The sequence below is a fragment of the Polypterus senegalus genome, chromosome 14 (assembly GCF_016835505.1).
Source record: "Polypterus senegalus isolate Bchr_013 chromosome 14, ASM1683550v1, whole genome shotgun sequence".
Classification (NCBI taxonomy): Eukaryota; Metazoa; Chordata; class Cladistia; order Polypteriformes; family Polypteridae; genus Polypterus; species Polypterus senegalus.
Window position 1 is genome coordinate 39,998,617 of NC_053167.1, and position 22,788 is coordinate 40,021,404.

The 22,788-nt window shown below is 37.5% G+C and overlaps 1 protein-coding gene across 1 annotated transcript in view; it reads left to right on the forward strand.

Annotated features, from left to right (window-relative positions):
• The window catches only part of LOC120514797 (cadherin-22-like), a 1,212,176-nt gene that overhangs the window by 1,018,470 nt on the left and 170,918 nt on the right, over nucleotides 1-22,788 (forward strand). Inside the window, exon 10 of the mRNA XM_039735358.1 lies at nucleotides 10,796-10,917. Within this exon, the coding sequence (XP_039591292.1) occupies nucleotides 10,796-10,917 (122 nt within the window). The remainder of the gene's footprint in view (nucleotides 1-10,795; nucleotides 10,918-22,788) is intronic.

Genomic DNA, 22,788 nt, shown 5'->3' on the forward strand with positions numbered 1-22,788 from the left:
ATTAAAATAAGACAAAACTCATTACATAGAATAAAAGTAAGGTCCGATGGCCAGGGAGGACAGAAAAAAACAAAAAAACTACAGATGGCTGGAGCAAAAATAAAATATGCAGGGGTTCCAGACCATGAGACCGCCCAGCCCCCTCTGGGCATTCTACCTAACATAAATGATCAGTATTCATTCTATTTAGGGTTCTCATGGAAGGACTTGATGATGATGGTCATGTGGACTTCTGGCCTTTAATCCATCAATGTAGGAACATCATTGATTAGGTGGTGGTGGTACAGCCTTCGCCACCTCTCTCTTCACCTTGCACCTTATCTCCTTGTACTCTTGTCTACTTTCTGCATCTCTCTGACTATCCGACTTCTTCTTTACCATCCTCTTCCTGTGTATACTCTCCTGTACTTCCTTATTCCACCCCCAGGTTTCCTTTTCCTCCTTCCTCTTTCCAGATGTTACGCCAAGCACCCTTCTTGCTGTCACCTTTACTACATCTGCTGTAGTTTCCCAGCTGTCTGGTAACTGTTCACTGCTCCCCAATGCTTGTCTCACCTCCTCCCTAAACTCAACCTTGCAGTCTTCCTTTTTCAACTTCCACCATTTGATCCTTGGCTCTGCCCTCACTCTCTTCCTCTTCTTGATCTTCAACGTCATCCTACAGACAACCATCCTATGATGCTTAATTACACTTCCCCCTGCCACCACTTTGCAGACTTCAATCTCCTTCAGATTAACTCTTCTGCGTAGGATGTAAACTACTTGTGTGCATCTTCCTCCACTCTTGTACTCAACCCTATATTCCTTCCTCTTCTTAAATCACGTATTCACCACAGCAACGTCCATCCTTTTGGCAAAGTCTACTATCCTCTGACCTTCTTCATTCCTCTCCTTAACACCATACCTACCCATCACCTCCTCATCTCTTCTTTTGCCTTCACCAACATGTTGATTGAAATCTGCACCAATCTCCACTTTCTGTCCCTTGGGTACACTGTTCAGCACTTCATTCAACTCACTCCAAAAATCTTCTTTCTCACCCTTTGCACACCCAACCTGTTGTGCATATGCACTAACAAAATTCATCATCACACCTCCAATTTCCAGCTTCATAATCATTACTCTGTCTGACATACTCTGTACTCCAAAACATTCTTGACATACAGATCCATCAGAATAACCCCTACTCCATTTCTCCTCCTATCCACACCATGATAGAACAATTTGGATCCACCTCCAATCCACCTGGCCTTACTCCATTTAATCTCTTGTACGCACAATATATCAACCCTTCTCCTCTCCATCATATCTGCTAACTCTCTCCCCTTACCAGTTTCATTGCCAACATTCAAAGTTCCTACCCTCAATTCCACTCTCTTTACCTTTTTCCTCTCCACCTGCCTCCAGACACATCTCCCCCCTCTTCGTCTCCTTTATCTTCAGCCAACAATTGCCCAATTTCAGCCAGCACCCTGTTGGCTAACAGTACTGGTGGCGGTCATTGTTAACCTGGGGCTCAACCGATCCAGTATGAAAATTTGTATTGTTGTCCGCATATTCATTTGGCAAAATTTTACACCGGATGCCCCTTCCTGACGTTACCCTCCCCATTTATCTGGGCTTGGGACCGGCATGAACAAACACACTGGTTTGTGCATCCCCTGTGGCTGGGTTAGCAACTGTACATAAAAATAACATTCTTAAACCTGTAATTCATGATTGGTTTGGGGGCTGGAGCCTCTACTGGATGGGACATCTGATCATTACAAGGCCTTCTTAAGCATACTTTTGCATTTACATTCAGTAGTGTTGTATAAGATATTACAACCAATTTCTTATTAGACACATTAATTCCATCTGCCAGTACACCAAATACCACTGATAATTTTATTGATTTTAAATCAAAGGCTATCCCAGAGATATGTAATGATTTTTTCCCAAAATTACATTAGTGTCAGGCATTCAGAAAACATAAAGCATGAAAGAAGTGTTAAATGTTACTGAAAGTAGAAGTCTGTTTGAAATGGACAGACGGAATTTACTGTCATCCAATCCTGTATACCTCTGACTTCTTTGAAGGTGGACATACAAGACCACCCTGAAGAACTGAAAGACAATTGTGCTGTTCCATAGATTTCTTTTGGCTGCATGTATGTATATATCATATACTGTAATGTATAAAATGAGTGAAAGCTGCATTTTAAAGCAAATTAAATATATTCTGTCTTATTGATATTTATCTTGACTGTATAGCTTGACCACAATTACTAGGAAAGAATATGTATAGGGTCAAATTATAAGCTACAGTTCTAAAAGAATGCATTCCCAGGAAAAATTAAGCAAGTACTTCTTTCAAAAATATCACACAACCAAAACTGGATTTATGAAAGACATTTAGTCTCCAACTTTCAAAATTTGTTTAGTGTAATATATATATACATAATCTAACTCAATAGGATTACTATTACTCAGGCCCTTTAAGTTTCTCCTACTCGCTTATGTGTGACATAGTGTAAATACTAAATAATACTAAACAACATTAACAAAATGTACAAAATGACAAAGAACACATTGAAAACAATAATTCAGAAACAACAAAGTGTGAAGAAAAAGGAAAAAATGCTTAAATCAGGGAACAAACCCTGGATAAAATATAATACTGCGTCAGTCTGTTGACAGTGAATGTTTGCATGTGTACCGTTTATGTGCTGGTGACACTGGAAGAGATGGAAATAAATGTGGGGCTTGGATGGCATGGGGTGTCTTCTGATTAGTTGAGGGATATATGCGGAAGTAAAGGACAATTGAATCACTGCGCGACCTTCAGCTCATTCCCATGTTCCATTTATATCCCTGGAAAAGACAGGCCAATCATGTGCATGTGATCTACTATATAATAAAACATTACTGTCTGCTTGTGTGTGTGTGTTTGTCTGGTCCCTCCGAGCAGTCTGATTGGTCACTTTGCCTTTGGTGACATGATCGAATGAGGAAGTGCTAGGCAAGAGAGGTTGAGAAACATAAGGGGAAGAAAAGGCTCCCACACTTTTCACATCAAGTTTTCATCCTCTATCGAGGTTTTTAAAAGTCATCGTAAGACTTATTTGTTTTCTTCTGCTTTTCAAAGTGTATAATGGGGTTGTGGTGGATGTTATAATTGGTTGTCTTACTGATCTGCTTCTGTATGATTATTTGCATTGTGTTTATTCTAATGCTTCTTTGTACAGCACTTTGGCGCAAACTCTTTTGTTTTAAATGTGCTTTTACAAATAAACTAGCAAAATACCCGCGCTTCGCAGTGGCGAAGTACTGCCTTAAATTTTTTATTAAGAAGAAAAGTAAACCTTTTTAAACTGAGGGAAAATATACCAATAAATATTTGTTAAGGATCTCTTTGTATACCACATTGTGAGTTCGGCCCTCCGGTTGTAATATGACCAAGCTTACTCTTGAGCATGCAACGTACAGTTGGCCATGTGAAAAGCAATCTTGCCTCAAATCAATGGCAACCTTTTGTAGGATCCGTCCCTGAGACTTATTAATTGTCATCGCGAAACAGAGCCTTACTGGAAATTGGAGCATTTGAATTAAAATGGGAGATCAGAGGGTATAACGGGGATGCGAGGAATAAAAACTCTCTCCCCTGAGCCACTGCCAGTAAAAATAGTTGCCTCAATTAGATTCTTTTGCAGACACGTGACTTGAAGTCTCGTGCCGTTACAAAGTTTTGGTGGCTGTAAGTTTCTCAGTAACATTATTGGTGCCCCAACCTTCAAAATTAGATGATGCTCAGGAGTGCCTGGAGGATTCAAAGTGTGGAGAAACTCTACCGGATAGTGCACTGCGTCTTCACCAAATGATGTAATTTGAAATGCGCAGTTGTACTTTCGAATGTTGTTCAAGAAATGCTCAATTTGAGGATGTTTGCCATTTAACAGGCCCTCAAGGAAGTCAGGAAGCTTATTTAAAGGAGTGAGAGAGATTTTACCACGGTTACAGCATAAACCAGGAGACTCGCATTTCCACCTATGAGCTTGACAATTCTCACAGTGAACATCCATGGATCCAATGTGTACTGTTTGGTCAGCAAATCCACAATCAGCTTTTCATTATTGGGATCGTGCCTAGAAAAAGAAGCTCTATTAATGTGTGGATTTGCCTGCGAATATTTAGCGGCAGCGTGTCTATTAACTTGTGGATTTGCCTGCGAGTATTTAGCGACAGCGTCTCTATTAACTTGTGGATTTGCCTGCGAGTATTTAGTGACAGCGTGTCTATGAACTTGTACATTTTTCTGCGAGTATTTGGCGGCAGCGTCACAAAGATGTTTCTGTCTAGCTGCATCAGAAAATGTACTACGATGTCTGACATGCCTCCTTTTTACTGTTTTCTCACAGTTTGGATTGCTGCTGTCATAATCGGTTTGAGTTTCATGTTTTTTTTCAATTACGTTAGTATTTGCAGGACTTGTTGTGTTGAAGTGACATTCGGCATCTGTCAAGCGTTGTAATCATACAACCGGTTTCATCGATAACTTCGCATTCAGCTTTTGAGAGTTGAAACATTCATAAACATCAAAGTGTCCACTACTGAAATCGTCACCTGTGAATCTAAAATGTTTAAGAGGCATTGGTGGTTCTCCAAAGGTGTAAAATATTTGGCCATTTCGGTACACTTGAAAGCGACAACTGAACAATTCAGCGGCAGCCATCAACTCACATGCAGAACCATAGGTGAAGGGCTTAAGCATTTCACTCTTATGGTGCTCCTGTGTAGTATAATTATCTCCTGTACCGTCATCAGTCCACACCTTGAACCTGTCCCAGTCATTCAATACATAAGACACAATGTTCCTCCAGATATCAAGAGTGAGCCTGATATGGCCGTGCAATATGTAACACAGAGAATGGGAAATGCAGGCGGCATCTCCGTGCATGGAAACCACTCGGTAAGTGACAGTTCTTTGATCGATGGTGTGACAGTTTAGGGCTTTCTCGCACCCTTGTACCCTCAGATCACACGTCAGAAACCAGATAAAAGTCCCAAATAATTATTTATTATAATAATAAAGTGCACAAAGCACGCTCTTCTCCACAGTTCTCCAATAATAATAATACACAATAACCAAACCTCCAAACTCCCAGATGCTTAGCCACCCTGCCTCCCAACTCAGCTCGTCCATCTGGGATTTCTCACAGTCCTTTATATTCCTTGACCCGGAAGCGTTTCACCCTCTCTGTCCATGTGACCTGGAACACTTCCAGGTCAGATAAAAATCCTTTTTTTTCTTCACCCAGGAAGCACATCGTTTCATTCTCTTTGTCCATGTGACTATGACGAACTTCCAGGGCGTAAGGCAAATAGTCTCTGAGCGTCCCTGCAGCGACTCCTGGCGGCCCCCATGGTATCCAGCAGGGCAGTGAATAAAGACTCCAATGTCCATAATGCCCTGCTGGTCTTCGGGGCCACTCCATACTGCAGGGAGGGCTCCACCTGGCGGCGTGGGGGTATTGGCCGGGATGAACAGCCAGCCATACATCACAATGGTGATCACCTCGATAGACATGTTAATGGGAGTACAGTTGGAACGATAAAGGAAATGGGTACCTGAACAGTAAACTAAGTCTAAAATACCTACACAATAACTATAATCATAATAAATGAACAATAAAACAACAGAGAAGCCGTGGATTAAATAAAAATGCTGCAGTTATCAGCAGGGAGACGTAAATACCGTGGAGAAGCAAGGAAGGGAATGAAGAGACCGGAGCGACGGATGGCCTTATATAGGCAGGCAGCCAATTACATGGGAGGCTTTGGGATGTGGCACACAATATAGGCAGGCAGCCAACTACATGGGAGGCGTGGGGATGGGGGACGCAACGCCGCCTCACACGGTGATCGAGCTGCAGGCTATGGACGTATATATGTATGTAAGTAGGATTCAGTTATGACTGTTACACGTAAAATTTCAAAATGAAACCTGCTTAACTTTTATAAGTAACATGTAAGGAAAGAGCCTGCCAAATTTCAGCCTTCTACCTACACGGGAAGTTGGAGAATTAGTGATGAGTGAGTCAGTCAGTCAGTGAGGGCTTTGCCTTTTATTAGTATAGATAATCTAATCTAATCTACGCCTTCAAAGGCAGGACGTATAGAATGCAAATTATGCTTTCTCAGCAGGTAATGGGGGCCTGTGTACCATAGGTAATTGTCAAAAATTGCATAGGAGGAGAGCAAGGTGCATAAAAATGACAGTATTAGAAGCAGGCTTTACTGGAATATGCTCAACAGGCAAAGTGCCAGGCAAGAGAGGTTCAAATGCAGTAGGATACCAAGTATGAGAAATGCTGAAAGTACAAATAGGGTAAGAGTATCAAATATTTTTAAATGTATTCTGTTACTTCTCTTTGACAGATACTGTGGCTAGTTTTACATACATTTTTGCATAAATGTGTATAGTCAATAAATGTACCCAACTTACTCTGTCATTGTAAATATTGTGTTTAAACCAGAAAACAAAGAACAAAAAAATCTAAAAACATGCCCTTTAGGAGTTTAGGAGCATAATTGGCTAAACAATGTACATTTCATTTGGCAAACTTGCAAGTGCAATATCCAGGAAAAGTAAAGTAGTGATTTGGCTAACAAAGCTGCAGTTATTTCAAAGCACCATATGCTTCAGTGCTAAATTTCCTTAATCAACCTTCAAAATAAGGTGAGATTCTACAAATTGCAATTCACCAATGAGAAAAAAAATGAAACCATAATGTTGAAGTTTAATAATTTCATACATCATACTGCACTTTGGTAGCCTAATATCCCACTCATGGTTGGCTTCAGTGCTGGAAGTTCACACTTTCCCTGACTACAAAACCAAATAAGAGGTTCACAAAATGGATGACTGCACCTTTCATAGCACATTCATTTCTACTGTTCTGTATAGATTCTTATCCACAACCCTCTGCAAGAAATGGATTTCCAATAATTAAATGTTGTTAAATTTTGTAGGATGCAATTCTCAAAAGTTGTATTTGGTCTTTCTTAGGTGACTTCCACCTACTTCAACAATGATAGAAGAAAAGAAAGGTTTTATTTTATTATTGTTAAATATGTTCCTAGGATGAACAAAAGCATACATATGCACAAATAATTTTTAGTTTTATTACTGTTCTGCTCACATATTTTCTAAGTGTGATTTTATTTTCAAACAATAAAAATAACACAAACAAATAAAAAGGGAAAACATGCTCTTAAAACATCAGAGACATTGACAGCCTCTAAGCTAATGAATGTTAATGAATACACTGAGGGTGAGTCTGTGCCCAGAAACTGGCTAATGCTCTACTGTGTAAACACTTTAGCTGAGATGTGCTCTTTTAAATTATATGACTGTTTGTGTTTTTAATTTTGACTAGAAACAAAATTTAATATTCCCAAATATGATATTTGGAAGAAACAACAGGGTCATATATTAATTAGTAAATTTATTCCTATGCCTTCCAGGGGATGCATTTTTTTATAACATTTTTTTTTACACTTTAAGAAAACCTATTGATTCATAAGCTGAAAATGCAAATGTAACACAAGCACATAATAATAGCAACAGAATCAAAATAATAATGTGTTATTTTTCATCTGTAATTGAATATTTTAAAATAAGCATTATATTTCCGCTAACACAGAAACATTCAGCAAACATTAAATAGGACTCCTAATATACTGTTAGACTGGAAATTCTGGATATTTAAAATGTAATGGAAATGATAAATTATTAAAGAGAAAAATCAAATTTATCAATCAGTTTTGTCAAACTTTATTGTCGCATATTTCAGAAATCTTATGTATTTGTGCGGTCTTTTTAAAATATTTAATATATTTTAAAGTGACTTAGTTTAACAGCCGAAAACACACCATTCTCATATAATGATTTGTTTTTCACACAATTTTTCTTTTTCAACATCAACCGTGTAAGCAGCATTTCTGGACTATGTCATTTGTGACTGCACTCACCCATGTCACCTACAATAATGCAGGCCAAAGCGGTAAGCCATTTGTTGTGGACATAATGACAGCTCAAAATATAAGACCAGAAAATATACTGTACATCAAAATCATAAAGTCATTTTTCACATCAGGTGCGGAGGTTATATATGTAGTATTTGACTGTGCCTTTTGATGTTTTTTGGTTTTTTTTTTAAAAAAAACATTTTTAAACATTAAAAGAATACTTATATGTTACTTACGGCTGAGTAGTTATGGCTAAGAAAAAATGTTAAACTCATTTTTTTATGCAGGACAGAGATAAAAAATGTCTGATATAATAGAAGTCTGTGATGACCAACGCTGGAAAACAGGAAACAATTTCAGACACATCCATTGAAACAATTTCACATTATTTATGTTGCATAATCCACATATCAAGCCATCCAGTTGTATGCTCAATAAATACCCAAACACATTTATTTTTACTAAAATATTGTTAAAAGAAACACTTCCAGAAAGTGGATATCGTGAATGAAAATTAAATGTGCTCAGCAAATGCATTTGAATTGAAGACCCTCCTCCCTCCTCACCTCTTTCAATGGCTCAGTAACAGATTAGTCACGGGTTAACATTGCACTTTCACATATAGGAGCAAAAACAGCCACTGAGAGATGTATAAAACTAAAATGTAAAAGTTAAAGAACAGCCAGTGCAAACATTATCAGGATTCAGATATACCTCAGACTTGTGCATGTCAGAGGAGGTTTAACAAGATGAAGGCCAATTCACCTGTGCAGTTTCACAAAGTGCTGATAAATAACCCCGAGATACTCCAGTTGTGGCTCACTGCTGTGAATATATAAATGTAATGATGGGAGGTGAGTCTACAATTCCAATACTTGCTCACGACTGAGAGTGTTCCATTTTCGTTCACAAGTGTGTTTTCTGAAGATAGTTGTTTTAACAATATTTTAGTAAAAATATATGTGTCTGGGAAGTAGTGAGAATATGATTAGACAATCTGACATGAGGATTATACAACATGGGTAATGTGAGATATTTTCAAGAACATTTTTATATTGTTTTATTATTGTTCATTGCTGTCCAATGTTGGTCGTCATCCTGTACATACCTTAGCAATATATCGAAAACTCTGTTCTGCATGAAGACAGGAGATGAGGAATTTCCTTTTTTGGAAGTAGGGCAACACACTTTTAGAGCTGACACATGTATTGACACTCTTAGGCCACCTGCCTATATGGAGTGTGTCCGTGGGGGGTTTATTCTAGGCACACCAATTTCCTGACATTTCCCAAAAAACTGGGTTTTGGGTTTCTTAGTCATTTCAAAATGGTATATTTCATATATCTTTCTGGACCCAAACACTCCAATATGAATGTGGAATAACACCTAATTGTGAACAAAGAGGGAAGATATCTGCTTTACTGTGATTGTATTTTGAGGATCATTTTTTAGTTGATTATTCAGTCTTAATGATTTTTGGGACCCTGAATCTATTCCTAACAATATTCTTGTTTAGTCTTCATTTTGATATCATTTCCTGGCACCGTTTTGTTAATTTCAATTGTTGCCATTTTGTGGTAGCTTGTTTCAATGACCTGGAAATGCAATGCATCACACTCTTAAAAATAAAAGTGCCAGAACAGATCGATACCGATAAGGGAACCATTTTTTGGTTCCCAAAAAACCCATCTACATGATGGTTTCAGAAAGAACCTCTATTCCACACATAAATAATCATGAACAGATGGCAACAGATTTGTTAAATATCAATGGGTCATGATATTTTTTTCCTTCTACATATTAGGAAGTTTTACAAAGTGCAAAGAACCATCTTCATATGTAAAAAACACTTCCCAGAATAAAATGTTTTGGTGTCAAGCAATGGAGCTACGATTAACCACACAATCCAGTAAAGAACAGTAAAGTTCCATTGAAGAACCATTATTTTTAAGAGTGCGTAACCAGGTCACAGGGCTAAAAAATCAGTGCTGACACTTCTTCATTATCCAAATTTGATGGCTAGTCCTTCAAAAAAATGTTGGTTGCTATAGTTATTGGTTTTTTTGGTATTAGAACATTTTGCCAACATTCCTTTGATTTTGAATTCGAGATTTAGATTTTGGCTTAATGAAAGATTAGTCTGATTTTCAGATTTTAATATTGGGTATTTACAACAACAACAACATTTATTATATATACATATATAGCACATTTTCATACAAACAGTAGCTCAAAGTGCTTTACATATTAAAGAATAGAAAAATGAAAGACACAATTATAAAACAAAATAAATCAACATTAACATCGAATAAGAGTAAGGTTCAATGGCCAGGGGGGACAGAAAAAACAAAAAAAACTCCAGACGGCTGGAGGAAAAAAAAAAAAAAATGTACTTATGTTTTGTTCTCGTTTCAGAGTGTTGCTGGTGTTTAATGTGATTTCAATAAGTTATGGTACTGTATGTTTGACTTGTACTTACTTTAAAGAATAAAATCAATTACATTTTCTGTAAAAACCAGATAAACCGGTTCAAATCATGTGTAAGTGGACTGTTATTTAAAAAAGTACGAAAGTGTAAAGCACATAAGGAAGCCTATTTTTGGGTGAATGGCTGCACTTAAAACACTGAGATATGAAATGTTATTTACACATGGTGATCAATAAACCTGCATCCATGATTTGTTCATATTGGGATATTACTCATTTTAAAAAGGATTTTGAATAATTTTGCAATTATAACTATTTGACTTTTTGTAAGTGAATTTAATTCTTGTTGTCTTTACAGACAATCCATCACAAGCGTCAAGAAGTTCTGTCAGTATTCGAATTCTGGATGTGAACGATAACCCACCAGAGCTGGCTACACCATATGAAGCATCCATTTGTGAGGATGCTAAACCCGGACAGGTATTGTAACTTTTTATTCCCTAAATATAAGATTTTTCCAGTTGAAAAGTAGAGATAGTGTAACTGCTTCAAAAATATAATCCAATGCAAATTAATAATTACTTCTCTCAAGTTATAATGGGATTTTTGTTCTTCCTGGAAAATGTAATGTTATTACTACTTGTTATACTTTTACATCACTCTCTAAACCCATATACTAATCAGAAAGTATAAGAATGACACCGCATGTTTTTTTTAGTATTTTATTAAGGTGGAAATAACCAAAAACAGTTCATGTAAATTCATTAGTCAAACATGTAAACAAAAGAACTTAAATAAGGCCTGTGCCATTTCAAACATATGAACCAGAAAGTGGTGGCCCTTAATTCACAAAAATTAAAAATATTTTTGCAATTGAAAATGAAACTGACTTTAACACTTACAAACACGGAGTCAGCAAACTAGTGTAGACTCCAGCAGATGAATGCATTTATTGATCCGGAGCAGCTAGCTACCTGCAGTGTTTAATGTATAACACAATCAATATGCTGGTCTGTCTTCTGTCTTGATGCTGTTTGCACCAACAAAAAGACAGGCGGAGCTCAAAAGGAAATTATTTACTTCTTTAGGGTAATTAGAGTCACTAACAATGAAAGATGCAATTAACGTACTTGTACTTTCATGGAATCGTTAAAGAGATAAAACAAAAATATCACAATGCATGTAGGGATTTGACATTAAATTTGATAACACATGATGCTTATAGCGTTTTCATTTGATGAGACTTTTTTGCCTCTAAAAATATAATTCCTTGTGAGCTCTTTAATCAAGAGGCTGAAGATCACATTGAACAAAACTATTACCACAGCTATCACACATTTAATTATAAAAGTTCCCGGACATGCACAGTGGTTCACTTTGTTCTGTCGTCCTTAAAGTAGAATTAAATTCTCTTCATTAATCATATTCCTTTAATGCATTGTTAAACTGACAAATTGTTATCTTTCAAAGTAATACTAAAAGATTTTTTTTTATTTAATAAAGCCAAACATGACCTCAGTGCAATCTCCAAAGTAAAATGAGCTGTACTGTAATGTTGTAAAATAATACACATCTTCAGTACTGTTTGTGAAAACAGGTACAAATGAGCAATGCAAATCGTGCAGGGGACACTGGTCAGGTAGCAACACTCAGCTTCTCGAACGTTATGTGAAATGAAATGCCTGCCCTTCAAGACATTTACGTATTACTTTTTACATACATTAGAAGCATGTGTGAAGCAACTAATGAAATTCTTATCAAGTCAGCATCTGTAATATGATTGCAAAAATTTAAACTGAAAAGCTACTTCATTACTGGAAAATGCAATTAGTATACAGTAACGCATTACTTTGTACCAACTTACCCCTAACTCTGGTGACACCTAAAATTTTTATATAAAGTAACACAGAAGTTGTGCTGCTACAGTGTACTATCCAGGCAACTGTTTATCAGCAAGCGATAATTAGGCGATTTCCCCTTGAAGATGGAGGCTTTCATTTGATTCTGGACTTGTTCTACTGTTTTTTTTTTTTTATAATTTAAGTCTTTAAAGGCATCCAAAGCTTTCGGATTCACCTGTGGTAGAAGGTTTGGTTAGTATTTCTGTGCAGCTAATTTTCTTATTTTACCCAATGGTTTAAATGATATGTTTGTTTCAGCCGGTTACATATCAATGAGCTAGCTTTTTGGTGAAAATGCATGAATGTATGAATTGACTTTTGCTTCCAAAACAAATTTGTTACTTTATAATAAGGCTGGCTAAATGCTCTTTGATTTGATTTTATTTTTTTTTTGTGGTATGGTTAGTAAACTGTGAACCCTGCGTGTTTTTCTTGTAATGTGAAATATCCACTATTGCAGTGGGTATTGAGGGAATGGCTGTTTAACCAATCTTTAGGTAACAGACAGAACAGAACCTAGTGTTGTTGTAGCAATCCTGGAAGATGAGGACACTCTTAAGCTTTTCCTAAGCAAAGTGTGAACTCCAAGGATGTCTTTATTATAGGTTAAACATACAAGAGAGTGAGTGACAAGAATATACAAAACAACAACTACAACATTAGAACAATTTTGATGAAAACAGGACATTCATCTTAACAAATGTAGCAATCCTATTCACCTAAATTCTCCAAAACAAGTCAAATTGTAAAAGCCTCTCAAATTCCTACGACCTTATGTCACAGTTGATCATCTTCATACAGGTTGGATAAAACCTTTGCCCCTTCTCAGTTTCTTATCTCAAGTTTACATGAGGTCTGGCAAGACTGGCCTTTAAAGACCAGGGGCCTCATGTATAACGCCGTGCGTAGAACTCGCACTATAACATGGCGTAAGCACAAAAGCCGAAATGTGCTTACGCACAGAAAAATCCAGATGCAGGAATCTGTGCGTACTCCAACTTCCACGTTCTTCCGCTACATAAATCCCGATCAGCGTGAAAAGTAACGCTTGTGCACGCGCTTTATGTAACGCCCCAACTCCTCCCAGAATTACGCCTCTTTGAATATGCAAATTCTTCTGTGAAAAGACAATGGGAAAAGCATGAGGGAAAATATAAGAATTTCAGCGAATACCAAGTGGAGGCAAAGGAAAAACATACTATTTGTTCAAATAAACCGTGGTATAATCAACAAAAGGAAGTTGATCGAGTGACATAGCGTGTTGGAGAAACTTGAAAGCTCACGTTCACAAAATCGCACAGTGCCGGAAATAAAAAGAAGTCACATATCAAAGTCGCCGTGAAAAGGCGAGTTGTAGCCCACTGTCTGAGTGTCATATGAAAGCTTATTAGGGTACAGAGAAAAAAAGGCATACAGTGGGGAAAAAGCACGAAATGTTAACTTCAATCTCAACATTTCCACTTTAATCTTTAAGCTTATTTTGTCATTAAAGTAGAACATCATAAACTTCATCTTAAAATCATTTAATTAACTAGTTTCTCAAATCACATCGTAATTAAAGTAGCACGTTACATGCTTTGTTTTGTATTTGATCTTCTATGTGCTCTGTGTGTGTGAATCACTACTTGCTTCTTAAACCGGCTCTCTTCCTCCAACTGGACACAGAATCCATTACATTCGTGATATTACAGCTCTCTGAATAACTAAAATACTGAGATGTATACGGGATATCATTTTTATTCATAATAGGAGTTAAAGCACGTTATTAAACATGTGTTTCACTTCGATGAAATAATTTATTGCAGCAGTACTCAGGGGCGGCTCTAGGCTTGTGGTGGCACTGGGCAGAGGAAGAATCGGTGGCCCTTCGCCCGCCAATGTCAGTAAGGTAGCTTATGCACGGTGGATGGCCACGTCCGTTGCAGACACTGCATAGCCGCCTCGTGCTCATGACACAAGCATTTAACTTTTGCCGAAATTTGTCGCTGCTTTTAGCTGTGTTGTTATTTTCTCTTTCTGTTTTATATTCAATATATATTGGCGTAGCCGCCACTGCAGTCCTTGCTTTTCTTTCCCCAAGTAACCGATCACCACACAATCAGCTCTGTAATAGAAATTAAGCCATCTGTAAGCTTAGCGCCGATTCTTCAAAACGTTAAAGGAACATTGAAATATCATCGTAGTACATGTTTATAATTATTCTATCCTTCACAACACTCCCAGTGAAGAATATAGATTATTTAAATGAAGTTAAAGTTTTATCTGTATAATTTAATAAACATATTTTGCTGCATTTCACCTTAAAAATTATATCGTCATCATATGTAAATACATGCTTTATAAAGTGCCTCAGGTTGTGTGATATTATAACTATAGTGCATGTTTACAGTGGGGTGATTGTACTTATAAGTACAAACAGTTCTACAAGGTGCAATTGATTGAGTGCATTTAAAGTTCTTGGGATGAAACTGTTTCTGAACCGCGAGATCCGTACAGAAAAGGCTTTAAAACATTTTGCAGTGGCTGAGACAGCGTGTCCTTGAAGCTGTATACCGATAATTCTCTTTCCGATCAGCTGCTGCTGGGATTCACACTTAGATACAGTGATATAAATACTCCGAGTGGTGCAGTGAGAGTAATATGGAAAAAGATGATTCACTGTGGCAACTCCTAACGGGAGGAGCTGAAAGAAGAAGGAGAAGTGAGAGTAACAACGCTAAAGCAGTTATGGTATTTAGAATACTATGGCTGTTCCCTGGACCATTATATTGTTACAAGTTCAAGTACAATCAGATGCGTTACAATAATAAACAATATGCGGTTAGTTTCAGTGTATTTATAAAGCTGCGTCAGGAAAATAAGATGTAACCACACAGGAACAGTAGCACTGCTTTGACGCTGGGCGCCGCCAGTCTGCAAAACCGAGCGGAGAACTTGCGTACGACAAGGTATGAGGTACCGTGGAAAAGTGCGTGGCTTTACGCCAAGTGTAGGTTTTATACATCGCGATTTGAACGTGGAAAAGTTCTTATGCAACATTTCTGTGCGTACGCACCGTTTATACATGAGGCCCCTAATCAGTTCCAATGTTTGGACAGTGGTCTGGAAGCTTCTGCAGTATTTTACTACACCTCATTCTAATGGCCTCGATTTTCCCTAACCCAGCTCTCGTATAAATTAACAGACAACATCCAGGTAGTCTGTCTTCTTCAATACACAGTAGGGGTCGACACATACTGCAGATGGCCCACATCTCACCCTCTAAAGGTCTAAAGCAGAGGTTCTAAAACTGTGGGTCACAACCTATTTTTGGTTGTGTGTTTGTAACCGACTGCAATCTGCCTTTCTCTGCATCATGTAAATGAATGTCAAGTCAGAGGCATGTAGGTTCAAAACAGAAGCTTTTATTTTCATCTCCAAGAAACTTTCCAAATCTTTCCAAAACAAAAGAGAAAAAAAAAGGATCAGGACATCATGGAAGTGGCTTCTCCCCATGCCTATCAAATAATGAATTAAATCAATTACAAATTATTTTAAACAAATCATTAATACAAAATGAAATAAAATAAGGAAAAGCTTAGGGAGAACTGAAACCACAACCTACCCCCACAGCATCCACCGTGCTTCTAGCAGCAGAGCCAGGAAACGTGGTGCCTGCATGTTGTGAGGTGTAACGCTATTATTTGCACCCGTAAAACAACAGATTATATTGTCAGGAGACTATTAACTATTTACAGGGATGAACTAATTTTCAGGAAGTTCAAAATTAAAACAAAGCGAAAATATGAATAACATATTACATTTTGCTACATGTTGTCTGGTTTTGTGTCAAACAGAGCAGTGATTCAAAATCTGTAATCTGTAATCTGGGAAAGAGTCGCATATGGCTTGCGCAGTGTCTTGAAAGGGGTTAACCACAGGTTATTTAAGCAAATGGCACTGCTCTGCTCTGGCCTGCATCAGCAGTTCTCCAAGGGGGACTCCTCCCCCATGGGTTGACTTTCAGCAGCAGTCCTCCAAGGGGGACAAACCCGCCCCACCAGGGTTACTGTTGGCACAGATTCTCCAAGGGGACCACAAACATTCAACTGGGAATGATGAGTGGCAACGATTCTGGGTTTCAAAGACACTAAAAACTGCAAAGTTGGGTTTCAAAAAAAAGTTTAAGAACCACTGGTCTAAATTATTTGTCAACCCTGCTGTCCTTTGTCTTGTAGCACCACCTTCAATCTGCAGGAGAAGTGCAGTTGAGTCCAAAAGGAGGCTTGCACTACACCAGACACTAATGCTGAATTCAGTTCCAGAACAGAATGAATCGATTCACCATAGATGTAAACATCTTTAATTTCTTTAAAATTGAATCCTATTATTCACCAGTAAACAAAAGCTCATATGATTTTACTTTTAACTTCCTTGTTCCTATCTTGGGGTGCAATGAAAAGATATTGAAACCAACAGTTTTAATTGTGAAAAAATGAGTGGCTTTTTTTTGCATTTTGAGCTCCACAGTTACTTTCTCTTTTCCAACAAGAGAGTCTCAGTTGTGCAAAGACTTAAGAACTGAGGAGCATTTTGAAGAACCCCGTCAATGTCATTTTCTCTCTGATCTCCCTTTTGCCTTCTGAGATTTATGGATTCTTTCAATTTACTCTAGAAATATAAACCCTCCTAACATATCTGCCTTGTCCTCCCAGTATGCAAAGACCAATTTGTGAATTACGTTGTTATTGACTAAGTTGACTAATTGTAAATAATTCTGAAAACACTTAACCCACCTACGAAGAGAAATTGTATGGGGATATGAAAGGGGCCGACAATATGCTCCTTTTATTTATCAAAATAGATCTACTTATATAAAACTGAAATTGTTAAGTTTAATTTTACGGAGTTATAGTACTCCACATACAGAATCAGCAACTGTGATGAGTCTTCATCAACAAAACACAGCTGATGGATAATTTCACAATCTGTCCAGACAGACTAAGGGTGTAAGGGTGACATCAAAATTAGTCGATTGTATTTTACAAATGAAGGAGTTGCTTTTTGAAAGATTTAATAGCTAAGCCAGGAAACGTGTGATGAGGATCAGTGGTTTTGACATTTAAGAATCAACAATGACCTTCAGTTTTATAATCATTTTAGGAGAAATAAAACGTTGCCTTTATAAATAAATAGATACAGTACATTGTTTCAAAAATCGTTGGATTTTATATTGACTGTGAGTGACATTCTGAAATTGTAAACCTCTCTAGTGTGGAGATATTGGTTTCCTGTTTGAAATTAGGATAAACTATCCTATAGCAAATGGCCATATAATTTCTGGATAATGTTCTAAAATTAGTAATAATTTGTGGATATTATTCATATATAACAGTGATACTGCGGTGGGCTGGTGCCCTGCCCAGGGTTTGTTTCCTGCCTTGTGCCCTGTGTTGGCTGGGATTGGCTCCAACAGACCCCCGTAACCCTGTCGTTAGGATATAGTGGGTTGAATAATGGATGGATGGGTAACAGTGATAATAGCAAATTACTGTAGTTATTTGAAGAAATATGTTCACATGCTGTGGCAGAAATGTGTCATTTTATAAAGATGTAAGTATGAAAAGTGAGAATATTAGTTGTTTATTTTGATTGAGTCAAAATAAATATCTTTTTTTATTTATTGATTGATTTTGAATAGAAGCAAATAACAATCAAGTCAAACTAGACAAACAACTCAAAATTCAACCTCCACCCAAGAGCCAACAACCAAAGCTAATCTTTAAAAGCAGCAAGGAGGGAAGGGTATCTTTTTCCCTGAAATAGAAGCTTATTCTAAAATGTTATTAATTCGAACCTGCTATATTTCAAAAAGTTTTTGTACAGATCCTCTAAGTGAGAATTTGATTTTTTTCAATTTCAAATGGTATAGAACATTAGTTACCCACTGACTTAAAAGAGGTGGCCTCGGATTTTTCCATTTGAGTAAATGTTCTGAAATCAGTATAAATTTGTGGATATTATTCATATATAACAGTGATAACAGCAAATTACTGTAGTTATTTGAAAAAAAAAACATGTCATGCTGTGCCAGATATCTGTCTTTTTACGAGGGGCGTTCAAAAAGTTTCCGCACTTTTATTTAACTCTGTTTATTAAGAATTTCAAAAACAAACTGCATCACTTTTCTACATAGTCACCTTCGTTTGTGATGCAATTTTCCCAGCATCATACCTACTTTTTAATGCCCAATTACTACTCTTTCCGTCTTCATCGTTTCCAATAAAAATATAAAAGTGCGTAAACGTTTTGACTGGAAAATGTTTATTTACTTCTGGACACAAGAAAATTTCTTAATTGTCACAGTTTATATTCATTCTGCAGTGAGTTCAGAAAGAATTCACACCACTTCCCTTTCTGAGCACTTTATTGTGTTGTGGATTTAATTTTAAATAGATACATTTCCCATTTTTGCCCATCAATTTACACTTAACCCATAATGAAAATGGTTTCAGAAAGGTTTGCAAATTTATTAAGAATCAAAAACAGACACCTGTCATTCATACAAGTTTTCAGGCCTTTAATTCAATACTTTGTAGAAGCCTGTTTGACAGCAATTACAGCTATGAGTCTTCTTGAATATGTGTCAGTCAATTTTACACACATGGATTTCAGCAGTATATCCCATTCCTCCTGGCAGATTGTCTCAAGCTCTGTTAGACTGAATGGGAAGTGTCTGTAAACTGCCATCTTCAGGTCTCTCCCTGCATGTTCTATTGTGTTTAAGTCTGGGCTTTAGATAGTCCACTCAAGGACAAAGAGACTTGTCCTGAAGCCAATCCAGCATTGTCTTGGTTGTATGCTTTGGATGATTGTCATGCTGAAAAACAAACCATTGCCTCAGTCAGAGTTCATATGTGCTCAGGAGCAGGTTTTCTTCAATTCTGATCAGTCTTCCTCTCCCTACCACTGAGAAACATTCTCATAGTACGATGTTGCCACCACTATGCTTTACCATAGGGATGGGATTAGGCAGGTGATGAGCAGTGCCTGGTCATCACACAACATATGTTTGGAGTTCAATTTTTGTCTCATCTGGCCAGAGAATGTTTTCCCTATGCTGTCAGAGTCCTTTAAATGCAACTTTCAAACTGCAATTGTTTGTTAGCCAATAACCACAAACTGCTAATTGATGGAGTGATGCTGAGATGGTCGTCCTTCTGACAGGTTCTCCTATTTCAGCCAAGGCCTTCAGCTCTATTCAAGTGACCTTTGGGTTCTTCCTAACCAAGGCTCTTCTTGTCTGGTTTCTCAATTTTCCTGAATTGCCAACTTTAGGAAGAATGTTGGTCTTTACAAACATTTTCCATTTCACAAGTATTGAGGTTACTGTGTTCCAAGGAATATTTAAAGGTTTAGAAATTTTTATTTATACACTTACCATGATCTATGCCTCAGCACAATTTGATCATAGAGGTCCATAGATACAGTGAGTATCTTGGACTTAACAGCTTGTTTTTTTTTTGGTGCCGACATGCAGTGTTAATTGTGGGACTTTTTATACACAGGTGTATGCCTTTCTAAAGGAGGATCAATTAATTCAGTTTGTCTGAGGTGGACTGCAATCAAATTCTAGAAGCATCTCAAAGAGAATTAAATCAGAAAGGATACAGGTCAGGTCAGGCTGGGGAGCATGCACTCGTACAGTTGCTGCACCCACCACACAATGAAATAGCTCAGGATCCTGGTTGGCAACCCTCCATGCAGACAAGCGGTCCAGTTCCACCCTCTGGAAATGACCATCTATCAGCCAGGTGTTATGTGGGCGTCCCCTTGGCCTGGTCCAGCCACTCAGGCCCTCAACAATGAGGATCCTGTGAGCCGGATTATCCTCAAGGAATCGCACCACATCGCCTTAGTGCTGTAATTGACACTCCCTCACAATGCAGGTAATGTGCCTCATTCAGGACTCCATGAGCAACCACTCACTCGACACAAAGTCAAACCAGCAGTACCCAAGGATTCTCCAAAGAGACACAGTACCAAAGGAGTCCAGTCATTGTCACTGGATAGTGTCCATATCTCACAACCAAGACAGGTAGCATCAGGACTCTAAAGACTTGGATCTTTTTCCTTTTGCATAGATATCAGGAGCGTCACACACCCCTTTCCAGTGACTTCATGATCCCCCATACACTCCCAGTCCATCTACTGACTTCATAAGAAGAGTCACCAGAGGCATAAATATTACTGCTGAGGTAAGTAAACCTCTTGACAAGGTCAACACTCTCTCTGCAGACCTCAATCTTGGTCTTAATCCAGGACACTCGCAATCCCAGATACTCTGACTCATCACTCAGTCTCTCAACAGCCCTGATCAGATCCTTCATTGACTCCACGAAGATCACAGCATCATCAGCAAAGTTAAGATTAATGAATCGTTCTTCACCACAATTTGTAGTGCCACAGCAAAAGTCCTGAGTACTTTATTTTTAATGCATTAGCAGACCTTTCTGAAATCATGTTTTCAGTTTGCCATTATGGGTTATTAAGTGTAGATTGATGGGCAAAAATGTCATATTTATACATTTAAAATTAAATCTACAACACAATAAAGTGTGCAGAAACTGAAGGGGTCTAATTAATCTCTGAATCTACTGTTTGTATTCATTAAGAGTTTGGGTTCATATCCTTATAATGTCTATAGTAATGACCAACTTGAAGAGTTCACAAACTGTGAAGCATGACTGTGGGGTAATAAGGACCTTATAACACTTTGAGCGAATTCCATACTCATTAAAAAATAAGTTCTGCCAATGGCAAAGACGTCTTTAGATCTGCTAGTACAAATGCTCATTTGCATTTGTCTTAAACAAACTGAAGCACTGGAGACATGCTTGGGGGTGTCTGAAGGTCTTCTGGTGCAAAGTGTACATCTATTGCAATAAACTGACAGACTTTGTTTGTGGCGCCTAAAGCTCTATTCCCTAACGTGACCTCTGCTAAGGACATCCCGTGAATGTCCCCTCCTTTAGAGGCATACTTTATTACATAATTAAAACTAACCCATCAGTCAGTTAGCAGACCCGAAACAAGCACCTTGGAAAGATTTAATGCTCTCCTGTAACCTTAAGCAAATAAAATTAAACTATAGCTCTGTGTTGAACACTGACAGGCAAAGAAATTGCTTCTCCTCTGTTACATGACATGAACAAGAGATAAGCTGACCTTGTCAACCTTAATCTGCTTGTGATGCACTAATGGGTGATGTGGACAATTCATAAAATTAAAACATATACTTAGGAGCAATAAACATTCCCAGAAATCCTTTATATTAATACTAACAATAAATGTGCCTGGCCCTAATAAACAGTGTGATCACTTTATTGCATCTGAAATATTTTTATTCAACAATTTTGTTTTACTTTCACTTTCTTTGTCACTGAATGCAAATTCTTTCATAAGGTTAATATTTCTGACAAAACTGTAAAACTAAATCGGGGGCAGTAATCTGTCCCTAAACCCAGAATGACAACATAAAAAAGGTGATTTAATTGCAATTAAAACACACACAATGGAGAACAGCACAGGTTGAGTAAGAAAAACATAAAAACACAAACCATTTAAGAAATACTATAGCCTGGCCTAACTATCCATATAAAATGTGCTATCCATTCATGGGATGGCTGGTGAAATTTCCACCTGGTGAGAAGGGAAACCACCCAAAACACAGAAAACGTGTAAATTTCTCAAGTTTCTTCTGACTGTCTAAGTGAGAAGTTAAACAAAAAGACGCCTTTTTTTTGGCTAACTAAAAAGATTACAATATGCAAGCTTTCGAGGCAACTCAGGGTGTCATTTTGCATAACTTCTCACTACATCCATAGTGGCTAACACGGCACAACACCCTAGTACTTTTCACTGTTTTGAAAGTTTGGGCCTAAAGTTTATACTCATTGCAAAGCTGAGTTTAATTGGAAAATGTAGTAATTCGACCTCAACCTGAAATTAAAAAAATATATATTTCTTCTGTTATTTTCCTGTAGTACTAGGGTGTTGTACCGTGTTAGCCATTATGAATGTATTGAGAAATCAAGCAAAATGACACCTTTTATTGGCTAACTAAAAAGATTACAATACGCAAGCTCTGGAGGCAACTCGGGCCCCTTCTTCACGCAAGATGTAATACAGAAACTGGAGTTCCCTGTGTTTATATAGACACAAGGACAAATAACAACATTGGAAAACCTTTAAGTGAGAAATCTTAAATTGAAAAAATTAATAGACCTCTTCAGATTAAGATTCATTTAGCAAGAGAGGAGAACAATGTATGGTCAAGATCTTTCTATTAGATAACTCTCCACTGTTAAGATAACTGTTATTTTCCTGTTAAGACTGCTGCCTCAAAATCAAAATTATGGGTTCTTTTTAATATTAATTTGTTCCTACTAAAATGTACTGATGAATTGAA